A 15,598-nucleotide genomic window follows, 5' to 3' on the forward strand; every position below is an offset into this window, starting at 1 on the left:
TGAATTTGGTCTTGTGTGATGTAACCAATGCTCATGTAAAGCACTCCAATACCTGACAAGTCTGCACTATATAAAACTACAAAAACACAAAAAATAAGTGTATTGCACACTTCTGTCATTGGGCTATACTTGGGCTACATCTGGGTGATATTTGGGCTACATTTGGGCTCTTTTGTCTCTGGTGGCCATCTTGGGAGATTTATTTGTTATGAAGTTTCCTAATTTCCTCATTAACTGCATTCTCCTCAGTAGGAAATGCTTTCAGTTTTACACTTTGATTCCATCAAGAAGGTATTCAGATATGTCACACATTTGCCATAAATTCTGAATGTTAGTACTCTAGTTGCTCATTAGATCACTGTAGTAAAGCTACTGCTAACCACAGAAGTCTGCTGCTGGTATTAAAAGTGCATGTGTCAGTCTGCATGTCAGAAATTTTTAATGAAATAGAAGAGGATTTGAGAAGTCACTCAAAATGTGCCCTAATTTTTCTTTCTTCAGCACTAATCATAATTTATATGGCAAAATTAACCCCCTCATTGTGTTCCTTTTTAAATTAAATGTTTTAAGTGTTACCAGTTTATTCCAATCAAGATGGCTTCAGGTGTGCCATACTTTTGTCATAAGTAAGACAGTAAGCCCTCTAGTTGTTCTTAAGAACACTCTGGGACATTCTGTCATTGGGCTATACTTGGGCTACATCTGGGTGATATTTGGGCTACATTTGGGCTCTTTTGTCTCTGGTGGCCATCTTGGGAGATTTATTTGTTATGAAGTTTCCTAATTTCCTCATTTACTGCAGTCTCCTCAGAGAGGAAATATTTTCAGTTTTTTACTTTGGTTCCATCAAGAAGGCATTCAGATGTGTCACACATTTGCCATAAATTCAGAATGTTAGTACGCTAGTTGCTCACTAGATCACTGTAGTAAAGCTACTGCTCACCAGGGAAGTCTGCTGCTGGTATTCAAAGTGCATGTTTCAGTCTGCATGTCAGAATTGTTTAATGAAAAAGAAAAGGATTTGAGAAGTCACTCAAAATGTGCCCTAATTTTTCTTTCTGCAGCACTAATCATACTTTCTATGGCAAAGTGAACCCCCTCATTTTGTTCCTTTTAAAATTAAATGTTTTAAGAGTTACCACTTTATTCCAATCAAGATGGCTTCAGGTGTGCAATACGTTTGTCATAAGTAGGACTGTTAGCGCTCTAAATGTTCTTTAGAGCACTCTGGGAAGCTGCGGTAGAACGCAAAGGAATCAACTGACAGTCTCTGCCCTTGTTGAATGTACATGTTTTACTGAGAATGTCAGACTTCATTCTCACATGACTGAGAAAGATAATGTGAATTTACAGAAAATATGCTGTCAGTTTAGCTTATAGATCACCTTCCAAACCTCTGTGGGAAAAGCATGAGAAAATAGTTTTCTCTCAAACATGATTCCTGATATCACAGCAGAAGGCTTTTTCACATGGTAAAATCACCTTAGAACACACCACAATTCCTAAAATGAGTATGGTACCATCAGCAAATGATTTATAATGTAACTAAAGTCTTAAACCCTTCTATTAACTGCAATGCTTTTTAATGAGGTGCTATCATATATATTGGTCCCAAGATGGCTGCCAACACTTCTTGGATGAAGTACTGACAGCCAATCAGATCTCATGATGAGATGTGTGGTTAGGCTCCGCCCAGCCATTTTCTCAGGAACTACTGAACGGATTTACCCCATTTAAGCAAAAGGCACGAGTCTGAACTGAGGACTACCTCTTTGCCAAATTTTGTGTAATTCCAGCAGTTCGGGCTGTAGCTGCGTCAACAGGTCCTATGGGAAAATGCATGGGGAAAACGTGTTTTGGGACCCCCCTTTTTTCTCGGCCCCTGCTTGACGAATCACCGTGAAATTTTCAGGATAGGAGCGGACCGGAGCTGGCCAAAAGTTTGGAAAATTTCGCGAAGATTCGTCAATCGGCGCCAACGTTATTCCAAATAGAATGTTGCGGATTTCCTATGGAAAATAGGTCCTAACTATAACTACCTACTGGCGACTGCCAGTAGGTAATATATGCAGCACTCCCTCACAGCTCCAAATAGTGTATTGGAGGTACGTGGGGCTCCTACTGTAAAGGAAGTGCTACCTACCCCCTCCGTATTCTGTAACAGGGGAAACAAAATCAGAAATTTATTATATAGGAAATATCATAAGTGACACCTGTAATGCCCCTACAGCACTGTGTACATGTAATGGGGCACAAAAAGTATAGTATGAAAATAATAGAATGCTCAGCAGTTTTTATTATATATGTTCGAATATGTTGAACAATCTCTAACCACCAGTCCTAACAAACACAGGCAGATAGTGCCCAGTACTACTTACCGGCAAGATCATTGAAGTAATGCAAATGTGTACAGTGGGTAAACAAGAACTGAAACAAATGGCTGTAACTAATGCTTGAATAACAAAGCTGTTAAAACCTTGTATAAGTATGGAAATGTCCTTTATATAACATGTAAGCAGATGATTATTAACAAACTTCAAAAAAAATATGTTTCAAAAAAAGAAATTAATGATTTACATCATTTATGTTGTTAGAAACCAAACAAAGATCTATATGGGAAAGCAATATCTTCAAAATAGTCAATTTTAATGGATTTAATTTGTCGTCGTATGTTTGGAAGTAGGGTGGTTCTAATATGCGGTTGCAGTGGTTTGTTATTTCTGTTATTGAGAGATATGCTAGGACAAATATTTTCTTTATTTTGTAGGTCAATTACTATATTTTGGGGATACATAATCCAGCAGTGCTTTTGTGCCCTTTTTATAGTTTTTTTTTTTACAATTCTTTTTGTTGAACAGTTGAATCCTTTTTATAATTTTTAATTAATTGGTAAAGTGTTCATATTGGCTATTTTGTTGAAACATTATATTCATTTATTGTTTTATTAGATATTTGAATTTTGTAATTCTTTTTAGTTATATTCATTAAACTTTATGTATTGATTGATTACATTAATATTTGTATATGTGCTGTACCAGTTGGTTTATTTCATAATTATATTTTCAATATTTCTGTAGTGTTCTATATATATATATATATATATATAATGTGGTCTGAGCTGCACTATTTTTGTAATCAATAATTCTGTTTTTTTAAATATGGGATGATGATATTTTTGTGAGCGATATATTTTTGTTGATATTCCTGTATTTCGATATTGTTGTTCTCACTATTGTGTAGTACAAACACTTGATTGCTTCAAGGGTAAGAGCAAGGATTGCATTATAAATCATCCAGTTAAAAAAATAAAAGGGAGTGTAATGCTCTTTTATACTGCCTGGGGAGATTAGCTGCCTAATTCTTTTGAAGTAATTAAGATAGAAATTAGCCACCTTTGCAACTCTATCAATGTAAAGGTGGATAAGAGGAATGAAGTGCTCTAAAGTGAAACAAAGAGCCTTTATCATCACAGTGAATGAGAGAAAGGTTTGCATTTCAGAGTATCCAGAAGAAAGAGACAGATTTGCTCTTTTTAAGAAATAGGTAAGACAGTTTAATATAAGAAAGTTCCCTGCCATCCAACTCTGAAATCGTTTAAGTTAGGAGCACAGAGTGAAACTGCTCCTAACCCTTAATATTTTAGGTGGCATAAGGTACCTACTAAGCTGGCCAAGTATTATGAACAGCTCTGTTCAAAAGTGGCGCAGAATAATTAGTGTGTCCATCATATGAGTGACTCAGAATCAAGAATCATTCAGCTTCAGTGGATCCATATCTTCAGAGGTCGGTATCATCAGCGGTTGACAAACGTGATTGACATAAATCTATTGCTTTTATTAGTGCCTCAGTAGGAATATAGCTAGTGCGAAAGTTAAGCTAATAATTGTTAATTAAATTAATAGCTAGTGCTAGATTTAGGGTTAGGCTAAGGGTATGCATTTAATGTGGTTATTTGAATACCAATTAAAAATATATTAACCTATTCATAAAACCAGTCCTTCATTTCATTTACATTAATTAACATAAGCCTTACACTACCTTTGATTTGGCACTTATAATAGCAAACAACTGATGACACTAAAATAATTCAACATTATTTAATTTGATAATATATTAATTACATGTCATTTAAATAAATAAATTAGGTTAGAATTATGGATACTCAGGCCCTAATTACGATGTGGGCGGACTTGAGTCCGTCCGACACCATTTGGGTGTGGGAACCGACCGACCGTAGGTCAGCAGTGACGAACAACGCATTATAATCCAACCTCACATGGTGTGGTCCCATCTCCCATTTCTCTATGGGACCTTGTGCTGTGGGAGTTTGTGTAAATCCCTGCATCATGTGGCAGGCACCTAATGGTGCCTGCCACACGGTGCAGGGATTTACAGGGGGGCACCATAGGTATCTCCTCTGTCCCCACTGGAGGCCGCAGGGAGAAGGGGGCTCTGCTAGGGGCCCCCAGAGTTGCTTTCCGACATCCTAATCCCAACAACAGAAATGCCGTCCGTACGAATTATGTTGCAGTGTCCCGCTACCCGACGGGCTCCTTGAGCCCTTCAGAAGCCAGCCGGAATGATCGGCCGGTTTGACTTCTGACCGCCTACACTGTTTTTAGGAGGTCAAACCAGGGAAGTTGGTTGGAAAGCCCCCGACTGCAGGTCGGAGGCTTTCCGACCGACATCCAAATGAGGCCCAAAATGTATAATTAATTAATGTTAAATAAATCAATTAGAACCTAGGGCTAGTATCAAGATTAGGATAAAGGTACATATTTAATTAATTTTAATATGACATTAAAATATATGTGCCTTTAATCTAACACAAATGCAAGCCATAAACTAACTTAAATAACATCAATAAATTATGCTTAATGTATCTCTATTTTTAACCCTATGGCTTAATTATTTTAAAAGAAATTTAATGAACTTATTAAATCAAATAGTTATCTGTACACTGATACTATCCCTAATCCATGACTAATTTAAAATATGCATATTTTATTTACTTTATCTTTGACCTAACCCTCACACTAACTAAAACCCTTAATATAATTTACATTCATTTAAATCAAATACTTTTATTTTACCTAAATGTAATACCTACTCTAACCCTTAATTAGCATACATTAAATTAAGTCACCTTCCACTTTTGTATGCATAATATCAAATTAACTCTCACTGTTACATCCATTAATTAGACTTAATTAAATGTCAATATTCATACCCAACATGATATGGTGGTAATCCCAGAAGTGGTCAACAATATGGTTATTAAGTCATTGCAGTAGAATCAATGTTGTAGCTTACAGAGTTAGGGCTATTAAATAAAATAAATATTTAAATCCGTATTTGTAAAGCACAAGCTACTCACCCTTACGGGTCTCAAGGCGCTGGGGGCCGTCGTGGAAATTAAAGTGAGCTATTGCCCAAAGTCACATGGTGCTGAGCTGAACTGCTGCTGGAGCAGGGGATCGAACCTTGAACGCTGTGCTCTGAAGTCAGCTGCCCTGGCCGCTGCACCACACCCTCTCCAAATTGATATTTTGGGGTTATACAAGGGTAACAGAAGGGAGGCACACAGAGGAAAATATAGGAGAATCCGGACAGCAATTCTAATGTAACAATATTTATGGGATACTAACCTGCACGAAAACGGTATTCATATGTATGTTAAGCGTTTTCCCTCTGGGGCACAAAGTATCATCTATTTCTCTGCTGCATATCAACGCTTAACTGCACATGCAATTTTCATGAAGGCTCCAAAGCTGTTTTTACAGCTGCATCCCAACGAATGCTTGAATGTACAGGAGTTTCCCTTTCAACTGAAGGATTGGGTTATTTCCTGAACTGCCCTTTGGAACTCTGTATACTTGTTTTTACAAATTTACTTTGAAAGTGTTGTAGACTTCCCTGTTAGGGCTATTTTGTAAGTATTATAGCGGTTCCCTCTAAGGCAGGGCTATGTGTACAGCTACAAATACAAGAAAAGTCACTGAGTTAACTCAAAGTGGAGTAAAGGTTCCCACTGCCAATAGCAAAGGAGTGTTTTTTTAGGCGCAAACTGTCATTACATATCATTGTAGTGAAAAATGTATAATTTATGTTTAGCCTGCAGGAGACATTTTAACAACAAAAGTGAGGCAATGCCAGCTTACTTACATATGTGCAGCTATCTTTTCCTTCAGCAACGTAGACTGGAAAAAATACATGAAGATAAGTCATCCAAAAACTCAAACCTTTTAAATCATACAATGCAATATTACTTCCACTTGTGAACGAATATAACAATTTATTGACTTTGAGAGAAGAAAAGCACAGCATTTTCTTTCAACTAGTTACCATCCAAAGGTACATCCTGTGACTTGTGTAATTTCACTTGTTGCAGAACTTACATATTATGCAGTTTGTCAACAAACTTTTATATTTAAGAAAAGAAATCAGAAATATTTAAAAATAAACAGACCTTTCTGGAGGCAAGATTCAATTAACAGAATCAGAATTATATGCAACACGGTAAGTTTTATACCTCCTTCAAATACAGTGTCAACAATTTAATATATTTTTTCAAATCATAGCAGAATGCCCTAAATGGAATTGCCAAACAACTGTTCACCTTTCCTTGTGACACCGATAGGTCTAAATGTATGTGTATTGTGATTTAACACTAGGTAGATTGAAAATATTCATATCACTGTAGCTACATGACAAGTATTTCAGATGAAAAGCATTCATTTTACATAGATACATTTGGGTGGAATACACTTCTGCTGAGATGCCTCCAACCGCACCACCCTGCACAATCACCTCTGCGAACATGTCAAGTATTGTCAGTGGCAGATCAGCAATGTTGCATACATGTGATCTGTTTCATTTGCTAGCGGTCAACATAGTTGCCAACTTTGAGACCTAGATTAAGGAGCATTCCGTTATGAACATCAACTCTGAAAATCAAGGATAGCATCTTCATGCTTATTGGTCAACAGGGTGGTTCACTAATAGCCAAAAGAACAAGTTACCTACCGTTGACAACAATGTTGCTGTTGGATAGTCTATCTAAACACAAATTCCTCATCTCTTGAAATTCTAAGGCGTCAGACTGGATCCAGAACTTTTTTCAGCTATTGATCCTCTGCACTGGCAGGTGGCGCCATCGAACAAGTTCTTACTTTCGGTAACGCATTATCTGGTGGAGACTCTATCTAGCTGCAGATTCTTCACCTTTGAATTTTCCAGGCATCAGGCTGGATCCGGAAACTTTTGCATTAGCAATACCCCTTGTGTGCGACCTCTGGTGGCTCCATTCGGCTCCACGTGATGTCGTTGGCGTCGGTAATGACGTTGCGGTGCCTACATAGGCGCCACCCAGGCGCGCGGACGTCAGTACTTTTCGTTTTTTCCATGCCAGAAGCGCAGAGCCACGAAGTGACTGATGTAAACGTGTGCAAAACTAGGGTTTAGGAAGGGGAGTATCCCTAGACCTACAACATCAGTCCGCAAAGCGGGGAGGCAAGGGTGAGGCTGTAAGGAATCTGCAGCTAGATAGAGTCTCTACCAGATAATGCGTAACTTGTTCATCTGATAGAGACTTCTAGCTGCAAATTCTTTACCTATGAATCAGATACACGAGCCATACCTCCCGGCGGTGGGTTGGGAACTCATGAGCTAGACTAAGTAGTCTTGCAGGACAGAACAGGCAAAGTGCCCGTCCCTGCACACTTGACCATCAAGGCAATGTTTTGTGAACGTGTGCAATGATGCCCACGTCGCTGCCTGACAGATGTCTTGGACTGGGCCATCCCGTGCCAAGGACGTAGTCGCAGCCTTTTCCCTGGTGGAATGGGCCCTTAATCCCTCAGGGGGCTTCTTCTTTGCCAAGGCATAACAGATTTTAATGCAGAGAACAACCCAGCGAGAGATGGTTATTTTCTGCCCTGCCTTTCCTTCTTTGATTCCACATACCCCACAAAGAGTTGATCATCCACCCAGAACTCTTTTATGTGGTCAAGGTAGAACGACAACACTCTTTTTGGGTCCAGACGGTGGAGACCTTCCTTTTCCATAGAGGGATGTGGGGGAGCGATGAAGGTGGGCAAAGTAATAGACTGACCCAGATGGAATGGCGTCACAACCTTTGGTAAGAATGATGCCCTGGTGCGAAGCACCACCTTGTCCGGAAAGGCCATAAGATAAGGAGGCGAACTAGATAACGTCTGCAATTCACTCACCTTCCAGGCCGATGTAATCGCCACTAAGAAGGCAGTTTTGATGGTCAACTGCCGTAGGTGACAATTGTGCAAAGGCTAGAAAGGAGCGCACATCAGATAAGTGAGGACCAAATTAAGGTCACATTGAGGCATAACAAAGGGTGTAGGTGGAAATAAATGACCCAACCCTTTCAGAAATCTATTTACAATAGGAGATAAAAAGGGAGAAGGCTGGTCTGGCAGTCGCAAAAAAGCAGACAGAGCAGAAAGGTAACCCTTTAGAGTTCCCAAGGCAGAGCCCTGCTAGGCAAGGGTAAGAATGAACAAAAGGACAGTAGAAAGAGGAGCAGAAAGAGGTTCAATAGACCTTTCTGTACAGTATAATACAAATTTCTGCCAATGGCAGGCGTATACCGACTTAGTGGAGGGCCGCCTGACTGCCAGAATAACATTACAGACTTTGGGAGGAAGGTCAAAAGCCATCAACTGCCGCCGCTCAATCTCCACGCATGGAGAAGCAGAGTTGACAGGTTTGGGTGGAGAACCCTCCCCTGCTGCTGCAACAGAAGATCCTCCCGAAGGGGCAGCCTGATCGGAGGATCGACACTCATGCGCAGAAGCTCTGTATACCAGATTCTCCTTGCCCAGTTCGTCGCCACAAGGATGACTTGGGCCCGGTCGCTCCTGATCTTCCTCAGAACCCTGGGCAGGAGTGGCATGGGCGGAAAGTCGTACAACAGGCCTGCGTTCCAATCATGACGAAACGCGCTGCCCAACGATAGCGCCTTGGAAATTCCAGCGTGCAGTACTGCTGACATTGTGCGTTCTCTTCGGAGGCAAACAAATCTAACCAAGGTTCTCCCCACTGTTGAAAGAGACCATGCGCCACCTCCGACTGGAGACGCCATTCGTGATCCTTAAGGCATCGACGGCTGAGATCGTCGGCCCTGGCGTTCAGAGAACCTGCCAGGTGTTGAACTACCAGGGTTATGCCCTGCTGTTCCAGCCATGCCCAGAGATGCAGGACCTCTCGACAAAGAGTCCACTACCCCACCTCGCCTTGCCTGTTGCAGTACCACATGGCGGTGGTGTTGTCTGTGAACACCTGCACCTACTTCCCCTTGACAGAAGGAAGAAATGCTTTCAATGCCAACCAAATCGCTCTGAGCTCCAACAAGTTTATATGGAGCCCCATCTCCACCGGAGACCAGTGACCCCTGATCTCCGCCTCTCCCATGTGGTCGCCCCATCCCATCACAACTGTGAAATCTGGTTGGGGAAGGGAGAGAGGTCTGCCGTTGACCCAATCGTGGTTCGTTAACCACCACTGCAGATCCTTTGCAGTTCCTTCCGAGATCTGAACCACATCGGTGAGATTTCCCCGATGCTGTGCCCATTGAAATGTCAAGTCCTACTGCAGAGCCCGCATACACCACCTGACGTGTCTTACCAACAGGATGCAGGCGGCCATAAGACCCAACAGCCTCAAAGTCAACCTCACCGAAATCCGGGATAGAGCCTGAAACATCGGAATCATAACCAGAAAATCCTGGACTCCCTGCTTTGGAGGATAATCCCAAAACTGTACAGTGTCCAGAACAGCTCTGATGGAAGAGAGAGTCTGAGAAGGAGTCAGGAGGTCTACCATAGACTGAAGGTGGAAGATGACTGCCAGGGGCGAGGACGCCTTCAATAGCCAGTCGTCTAGGTAAGGGAAGACTGAAACCCCTAGCCTGCGCAGATGAGCTGCAACCACCACCATCACCTTGGTGATCACCCGAGGGGCACTGGTAAGACCGAAGGGGAGCAGGGTAAACTGCTCGTGGCCTACCTTGAACCGCAGGTAACGCCTTAGGCCCGGCAGGATGGGAATGTGAAAATATGCATCCTACAGGTTCAACGCCAGCATCCAGTCTCCTTGGTCTATGGCAGACAAGACCTGAGCCAATGTGAGAATTTTGAATTTCTCCTTTTTGAGGAAGAGATTGATGGTCCGAAGATCTAAAATGGGCCGAAGCCCCTTGTTCTTCATCGGAATCAGAAAGTAGTAGAAATAACAGCTACTGCGTACCTCTGAAGCTGGGCCCCTTTCAGTAGATCATTTGGCCAAAAGAGCTGTAGCTTCCTCTTGGAGCAGCTTCAAGTGGTCCTTCCCCAGCTGTTCCTGAGTTGGCTGAATAGGAGGAGGAAAAGAAAGGAAAGGAAGAGAATAGCCCTCCTGGACGAGCTGCAAGACCAACTTGTACATTGTTATAGATCTCCTGCGGGGGAGATGATGACAAATTCTCCCTCCCACTGGAGTAGTGTGGTCCTGCAGAACCAGCCTAGGAGTGCTTGGAGGCTGCGGATGCTGGGGGCAGTGTGGTAGACGACTTCTGGCCTCCATTCTGAGGACGGAATGTATCATGTGCACGCACGGCATGGGCAGTCTGTGCGGGACGGTGGCTGGGATAGTGCTGACAAGGCTCGAAACCCCTTCCGTTGCCACGAAAGGGGCGAAAGGAAGATTGGCCACGAGGAGTTGAGGAGAGGCCAAAGATCTGGCCGATAGCTTGAGGGTCCTTGACTCTGACAAGGGCTGAATCTGCCTTTTCCCCAATAAGGCGGGTTCCATCAAATAGCATGTCCATCAAATTGGCCTGGACATCCCCGAGAATCCAGTTGTACGAAGCCAGGCGTGGCACCTCAAGGCCACTCTCATTGAAATTGATCTGCCCAGCGAATCAGTTGTATCCAAACCTCACCATATGGCGAATTTTGCTGCATCTCTCCAGTCCTTGACAGCTTGGGTGAGCACAGCCCGGGCCTCCTTCGGGACTTGTGGCAGCACTTGCACACCGTCTCTCAAAGAGAGGGGGAGAAACAGCCCAATAAGCATGCGGTATTCACCGACTGCAATGCCAGACTGGAGGAAGAAAACATCTTCTTCCCAAATGAGTCCAGTCTCTTGGATTCCCTATTCGGAGGGGCGGAAGGGAATGTGTCCTGGGAAGTAGTAGCCTGCACCACCAAACTTTCTGGGGTGGGGTGTTGGCTGAGGAACTTTGGGTCGCCCGGAGCTGGGCGATGGCATGAAATCTTCCTATTTACAGAAGCCCCTGTGCTAGACTTGGATCGTGTTCTTAGAAGGACGTCCTTAAGTGCCTCATTAAAGGGCAATAGGTGTTCAGAGGTGGAAGCCCCAGGTTGAAGCACTTCGGTCAGGAGATTAGTCCTGACCTTTCACTGAGGGCAGCTCCAGTCTAAGGACCTCAGCTGCCCTTTTAACCACCATGGCATAGGATGGTCCCTCCTCCGTAGCCACTGTAGGTGGAGAGAGCATGCCAGTGTCTGGGAAGGTATCCAGACCACTGGCTCCTTCAAGTTCCCCATACCAGTCCATAGTCTCCTCAAAGACAGCCTGGTTCTCTAATGAGGCTCAATACTCCTCCCATTCCTCTCCTGAGCCCAGCACGTCCACAAAGTGTTCAGGCAACAACATAGAACCACTGGGTTCTGTCAACTTCGGATTCGGCAGCACTCCGTGTGGTCGGGAAGAGGATGGGGCTTGCGCCACCGACGGTCATCCACGATGTTGCAGGCACCAACTTCGGGTTCAACGATGGCATTACCGGTGTTGACCCGGATCCGGGATCGGATCCCTGAGACCCCACCGGCGCCGTGGCCAAAGCCGACGGCATCCAACTCGATGGGGCCCCATCCGACCCCGCAGGGCCCGAGGGCTCACCAACGGGGTCGTTCCGCTCCAATACCCGGCCCATGGCCTCATAAAATTCTTTAATTTGAGCAGGAGTTGCTCCGACTTCTGGAAAGGGAGGGAGGCGCAAAGTCGACACCGGCTCCACAGACCGTGCCTAGAGCGTCGGTGATCATTACCTCTCTCAACAACGGACGCCAGTTATGGTGAAGTCGAAGTCCAATTGGACTTCTGCTTGTGCCTCTTCCCCGAGTGTCCAGATGACCTTGAATGGGAGGAAAATGACTTAGGGCTCCGTGAGCGATCCTGTGACCTCCTCTTCTTCGAACGAGACCGTGACCTCCTCGGAGTCTCTGTAAACTGTGTCAACAGCCGGCCCGCGAGCAACTTCATCACCAGCTCGCTCAAGGTCTTTGGAGCGATTCGCCCGACAGTCTGAACACGACTTAGAATCGTGGTCGCGCTCAAGACACCACAGACATATGCGGTGGGGATCGGTAACAGACATCATGCGGGAACCTGTCTTCCTACCAGACATTTGTCGCAAACGAAATCGCTACTCAAAAAACTGGCGACAAAAGTCGAGAAAATAGCCTGCTAAAAAGCTGCAGAGGGGTAGCTCTTCCCGGATTGGCGCGGAAAGAATAGAACTGACGTCCGCACACCTGGGTGGCGTCTATGTAGGCACCGCGGCGTGATAACCGACGCCAACGACGTCACGCAGAGCCGAATGGAGCCACCCAACATCACGCACAAGGGGTATTGCTCAGCAAAAGTTTCCCGATCCAGCCTGATACTTGGGAAATTAAAGGGCATGAAATCTGCAGCTAGAAGTCTCTATCAGATAGACTCCACAGTGGCCTTATCCCATCCCTGGAACTAATAGCCCAGAGCTGTTACAATATGCCACCCCGGCACGGATTCCACCCACCTGCCTTGGACACGGCCGCATACGCCCCAAATTCTGACAAGATAAGACCTGCCTCAGACCGGGTGCACATGTACGGAGCTGCAGACCATCACACTCGATGGCCGATGAGTAACTGACCTGCAACACGCCGGTCCTCCGGGGCTGAGAACACATCAAGGTCACCGACCCGGCCGCACTGGTTGACTGTCCCCCACCTCCTAGGGAGTGGAAAGAGGGTGCTATCTAGAGACTGCCGACTCGACGTGAGAGGGCCCACCAGGAAACACGCTAATCACTGGCCCAGAATTACAGCACAAGACACAATCAACCTGTGACTTGAGCCAGATTGTTGTACCCTTTCGCTGACTTCGCCGTGTGCAGGGTTCCCCTCTGCTATGCCTTTACCGGGTAATCTGGACACTGCGGCCCCTGGCTTCCCCCAGTGGAGTTACCACACCTGAGTGCATTTATTACCGGAGCCCTTAGTCCCCCGAAGGACTGGGGAGGCTGGTGCATCATGCGAGACATGTCAGGGACCAGAGGCCATAAAACTGTCCAGCAAAATAAACTGGATAGGTATGCTCTCCCGAGAACAGCGCTTCCAGAACATCAACATACCGCTAAAACAGCGACTGGCACGGAAGGAGAACCCCCTGAACGTACTCTTCTCTACGTCATGAATGCCATATCAGGGGTCAGGTCATCCCTCGAACAAAGAATGGACGTCATCACTACAGAAGTGACACTCATCAGGGCAGACCTAACGAAAATAGGGGAGAAAGTGAAGCAAATGGAGATTACTACCTCCAGCCTGGTTGACGATACACCGCAACTACAGCAAGACATCAGAGACCTGCAGGCCTTCCGAAGAATTGCGGAGGATAAATTTGACATCTACAAAGGCCGCACCCGCCGGAACAACGTGTGCAGAATTGGAGTCCGAGAAAAAGCGGAGGGACAGGCAGCGGTCATCTTTGTAGAAGATCTTATACTTACCCACCTCCAACCTAAGGGCCTGTCTAAATTCCTTGCGGTTGGAAGGACACATAGAGTCTCCGGGGGGAGACCAAAGCCTGGAGAGTCACCTCGGCCGATTCTGGCAAGATTGTTGAATTTTCGCGACCAAGATTTCATCCTGCAGACCGCCAGGGTGACCCCACCTATTTGCTATGAGAACGCAGAAATCTCTTTCTTCCCGGACTTCACCCTCGCCGTGCAGAAGCAGAGACGATCTTTTCTTGCTGTAAAGAAAAAACTGCGTGACAAGGGCGTCCAGTATGCAATGTTATTCCCAGCCCGTCTTTGAGTGGAGGCAGATGGTAAAGCCTGGTTCTTTGATCATCCTGGGGGGGCTGCCGACTGGCTTGAGGGCTGGAGAGGAGCAGAGGACCATAATGCCTGCAAATGACTGAACATATCCCGATCAAGGGCGGACACTGCAGCTAAACTGTAAGATGTATTGAGTACAATTTGATACCTTGGAGTCGGGACTCCGCTTGGGTGGGTGGGGCTCGAGGGGCCCGATTGTGGATTTATACTTTGTCAACAGTATGGCTTATATTTTTGAATCCGCTTGTGGCCTACTGTCCTGACACCGGGAGTCAGACTGATTTGCATATGGCCATGTCTGAACTGGGGTGGTGGAGTGAGCTAAAGAATGATGATTTATTAAACCCAGATCAGTTGACTGGGGGTGAGTGTTTGATTTGCTCAAACACTCCGTCCATCATCCCCTTTGGTATCGCTTTGTTTGCCCTAAGTTGGCAGGGTATGCCCAGACGTGGGTCTCTTGCTCACTTTGCCACTGGATTCAAGATAGCCTGTCCGATGAGGGTTATGAACCATAAACCGGTCCCAGGATGCTTGTTTCCGGTCCAGGGAAGACATGGCATGGCAGTTCGGGCTGGACTGTTCCCATGAGGCACAGGGTCAGACTGATTTGCATATGGCCATGTCTGAACTGGGCTGGTGAAGTGAGCTAAAGAATGATGATGGATTAAACCCAGATCAGTTGACAGGGGTGAGTGTTTGATTTGCTCAAGCGCTCCGTCCATCATCCCCCTTTGGTATCGCTTTGTTCGCCCTAAGTTGGCAGGGTATGCCCAGACGTGGGTCTCTTGCTTACTTTGCCACTGGAGTCAAGATAGTCTGGCTGATGAGGGTTATGAACCCGAAATCGGTCCCAGGATGCTTGTTTCCGGTCAAGGGAAGAGATGGCATGGCAGTTCGGGCTGGACTGTTCCCATGAGGCACAGGGTCAGACTGATTTGTATATGGCCATGTCTGAACTGGGCTGGTGGAGTGAGCTAAAGAATGATGATGGATTAAACCCAGATCAGTTGACGGGGGTGAGTGTTTGATTTGCTCAAGCACTCCGTCCATCATCCCCTTTGGTATCGCTTTGTTCACCCTAAGTTGGCAGGGTATGCCCAGATGTGGGTTCCTTGCTCACTTTGCCACTGGATTCAAGATAGCCTGGCTGATAAAGGTTATGAACCCGAAACAGGTCCCAGGATGCTTGTTTCCCGTCCAGGCAAGACATGGCTTGGCAGTTCGGACTGGACTGTTCCCATGAGGCACAGGGTCTGACTGATTTGCATATGGCCATGTCTGAACTGGGGTGGTGGAGTGAGCTAAAGAATGATGATGGATTAAACCCAGATCAGTTGACTGGGAGTGAGTGTTTGATTTGCTCAAGCGCTCCGTCCATCATCCCCTTTGGTATCTCGTTGGTATTGTCATACAGCCTGATGTTAAAACATGCCTTTTGGATGTCTGGGA

The 15,598-nt window shown here is 45.3% G+C and overlaps 2 protein-coding genes across 3 annotated transcripts in view; one reads left to right on the top strand and one right to left on the bottom strand.

The window, feature by feature from the left end:
- The window catches only part of LOC146834882 (cytochrome P450 2J2-like), a 630,312-nt gene that overhangs the window by 608,323 nt on the left and 6,391 nt on the right, over nt 1–15,598 (top strand). The window lies entirely within an intron of this gene.
- The window catches only part of HOOK1 (hook microtubule tethering protein 1), an 859,473-nt gene that overhangs the window by 94,434 nt on the left and 749,441 nt on the right, over nt 1–15,598 (bottom strand). The window contains exon 17 of the mRNA XM_085602484.1: nt 6,166–6,200. Coding sequence (XP_085458610.1) covers nt 6,166–6,200 — 35 coding nt within the window. The remainder of the gene's footprint in view (nt 1–6,165; nt 6,201–15,598) is intronic.

Source organism: Triturus cristatus, chromosome 4_2, assembly GCF_964204655.1.
Source record: "Triturus cristatus chromosome 4_2, aTriCri1.1, whole genome shotgun sequence".
Taxonomy (NCBI): Eukaryota; Metazoa; Chordata; class Amphibia; order Caudata; family Salamandridae; genus Triturus; species Triturus cristatus.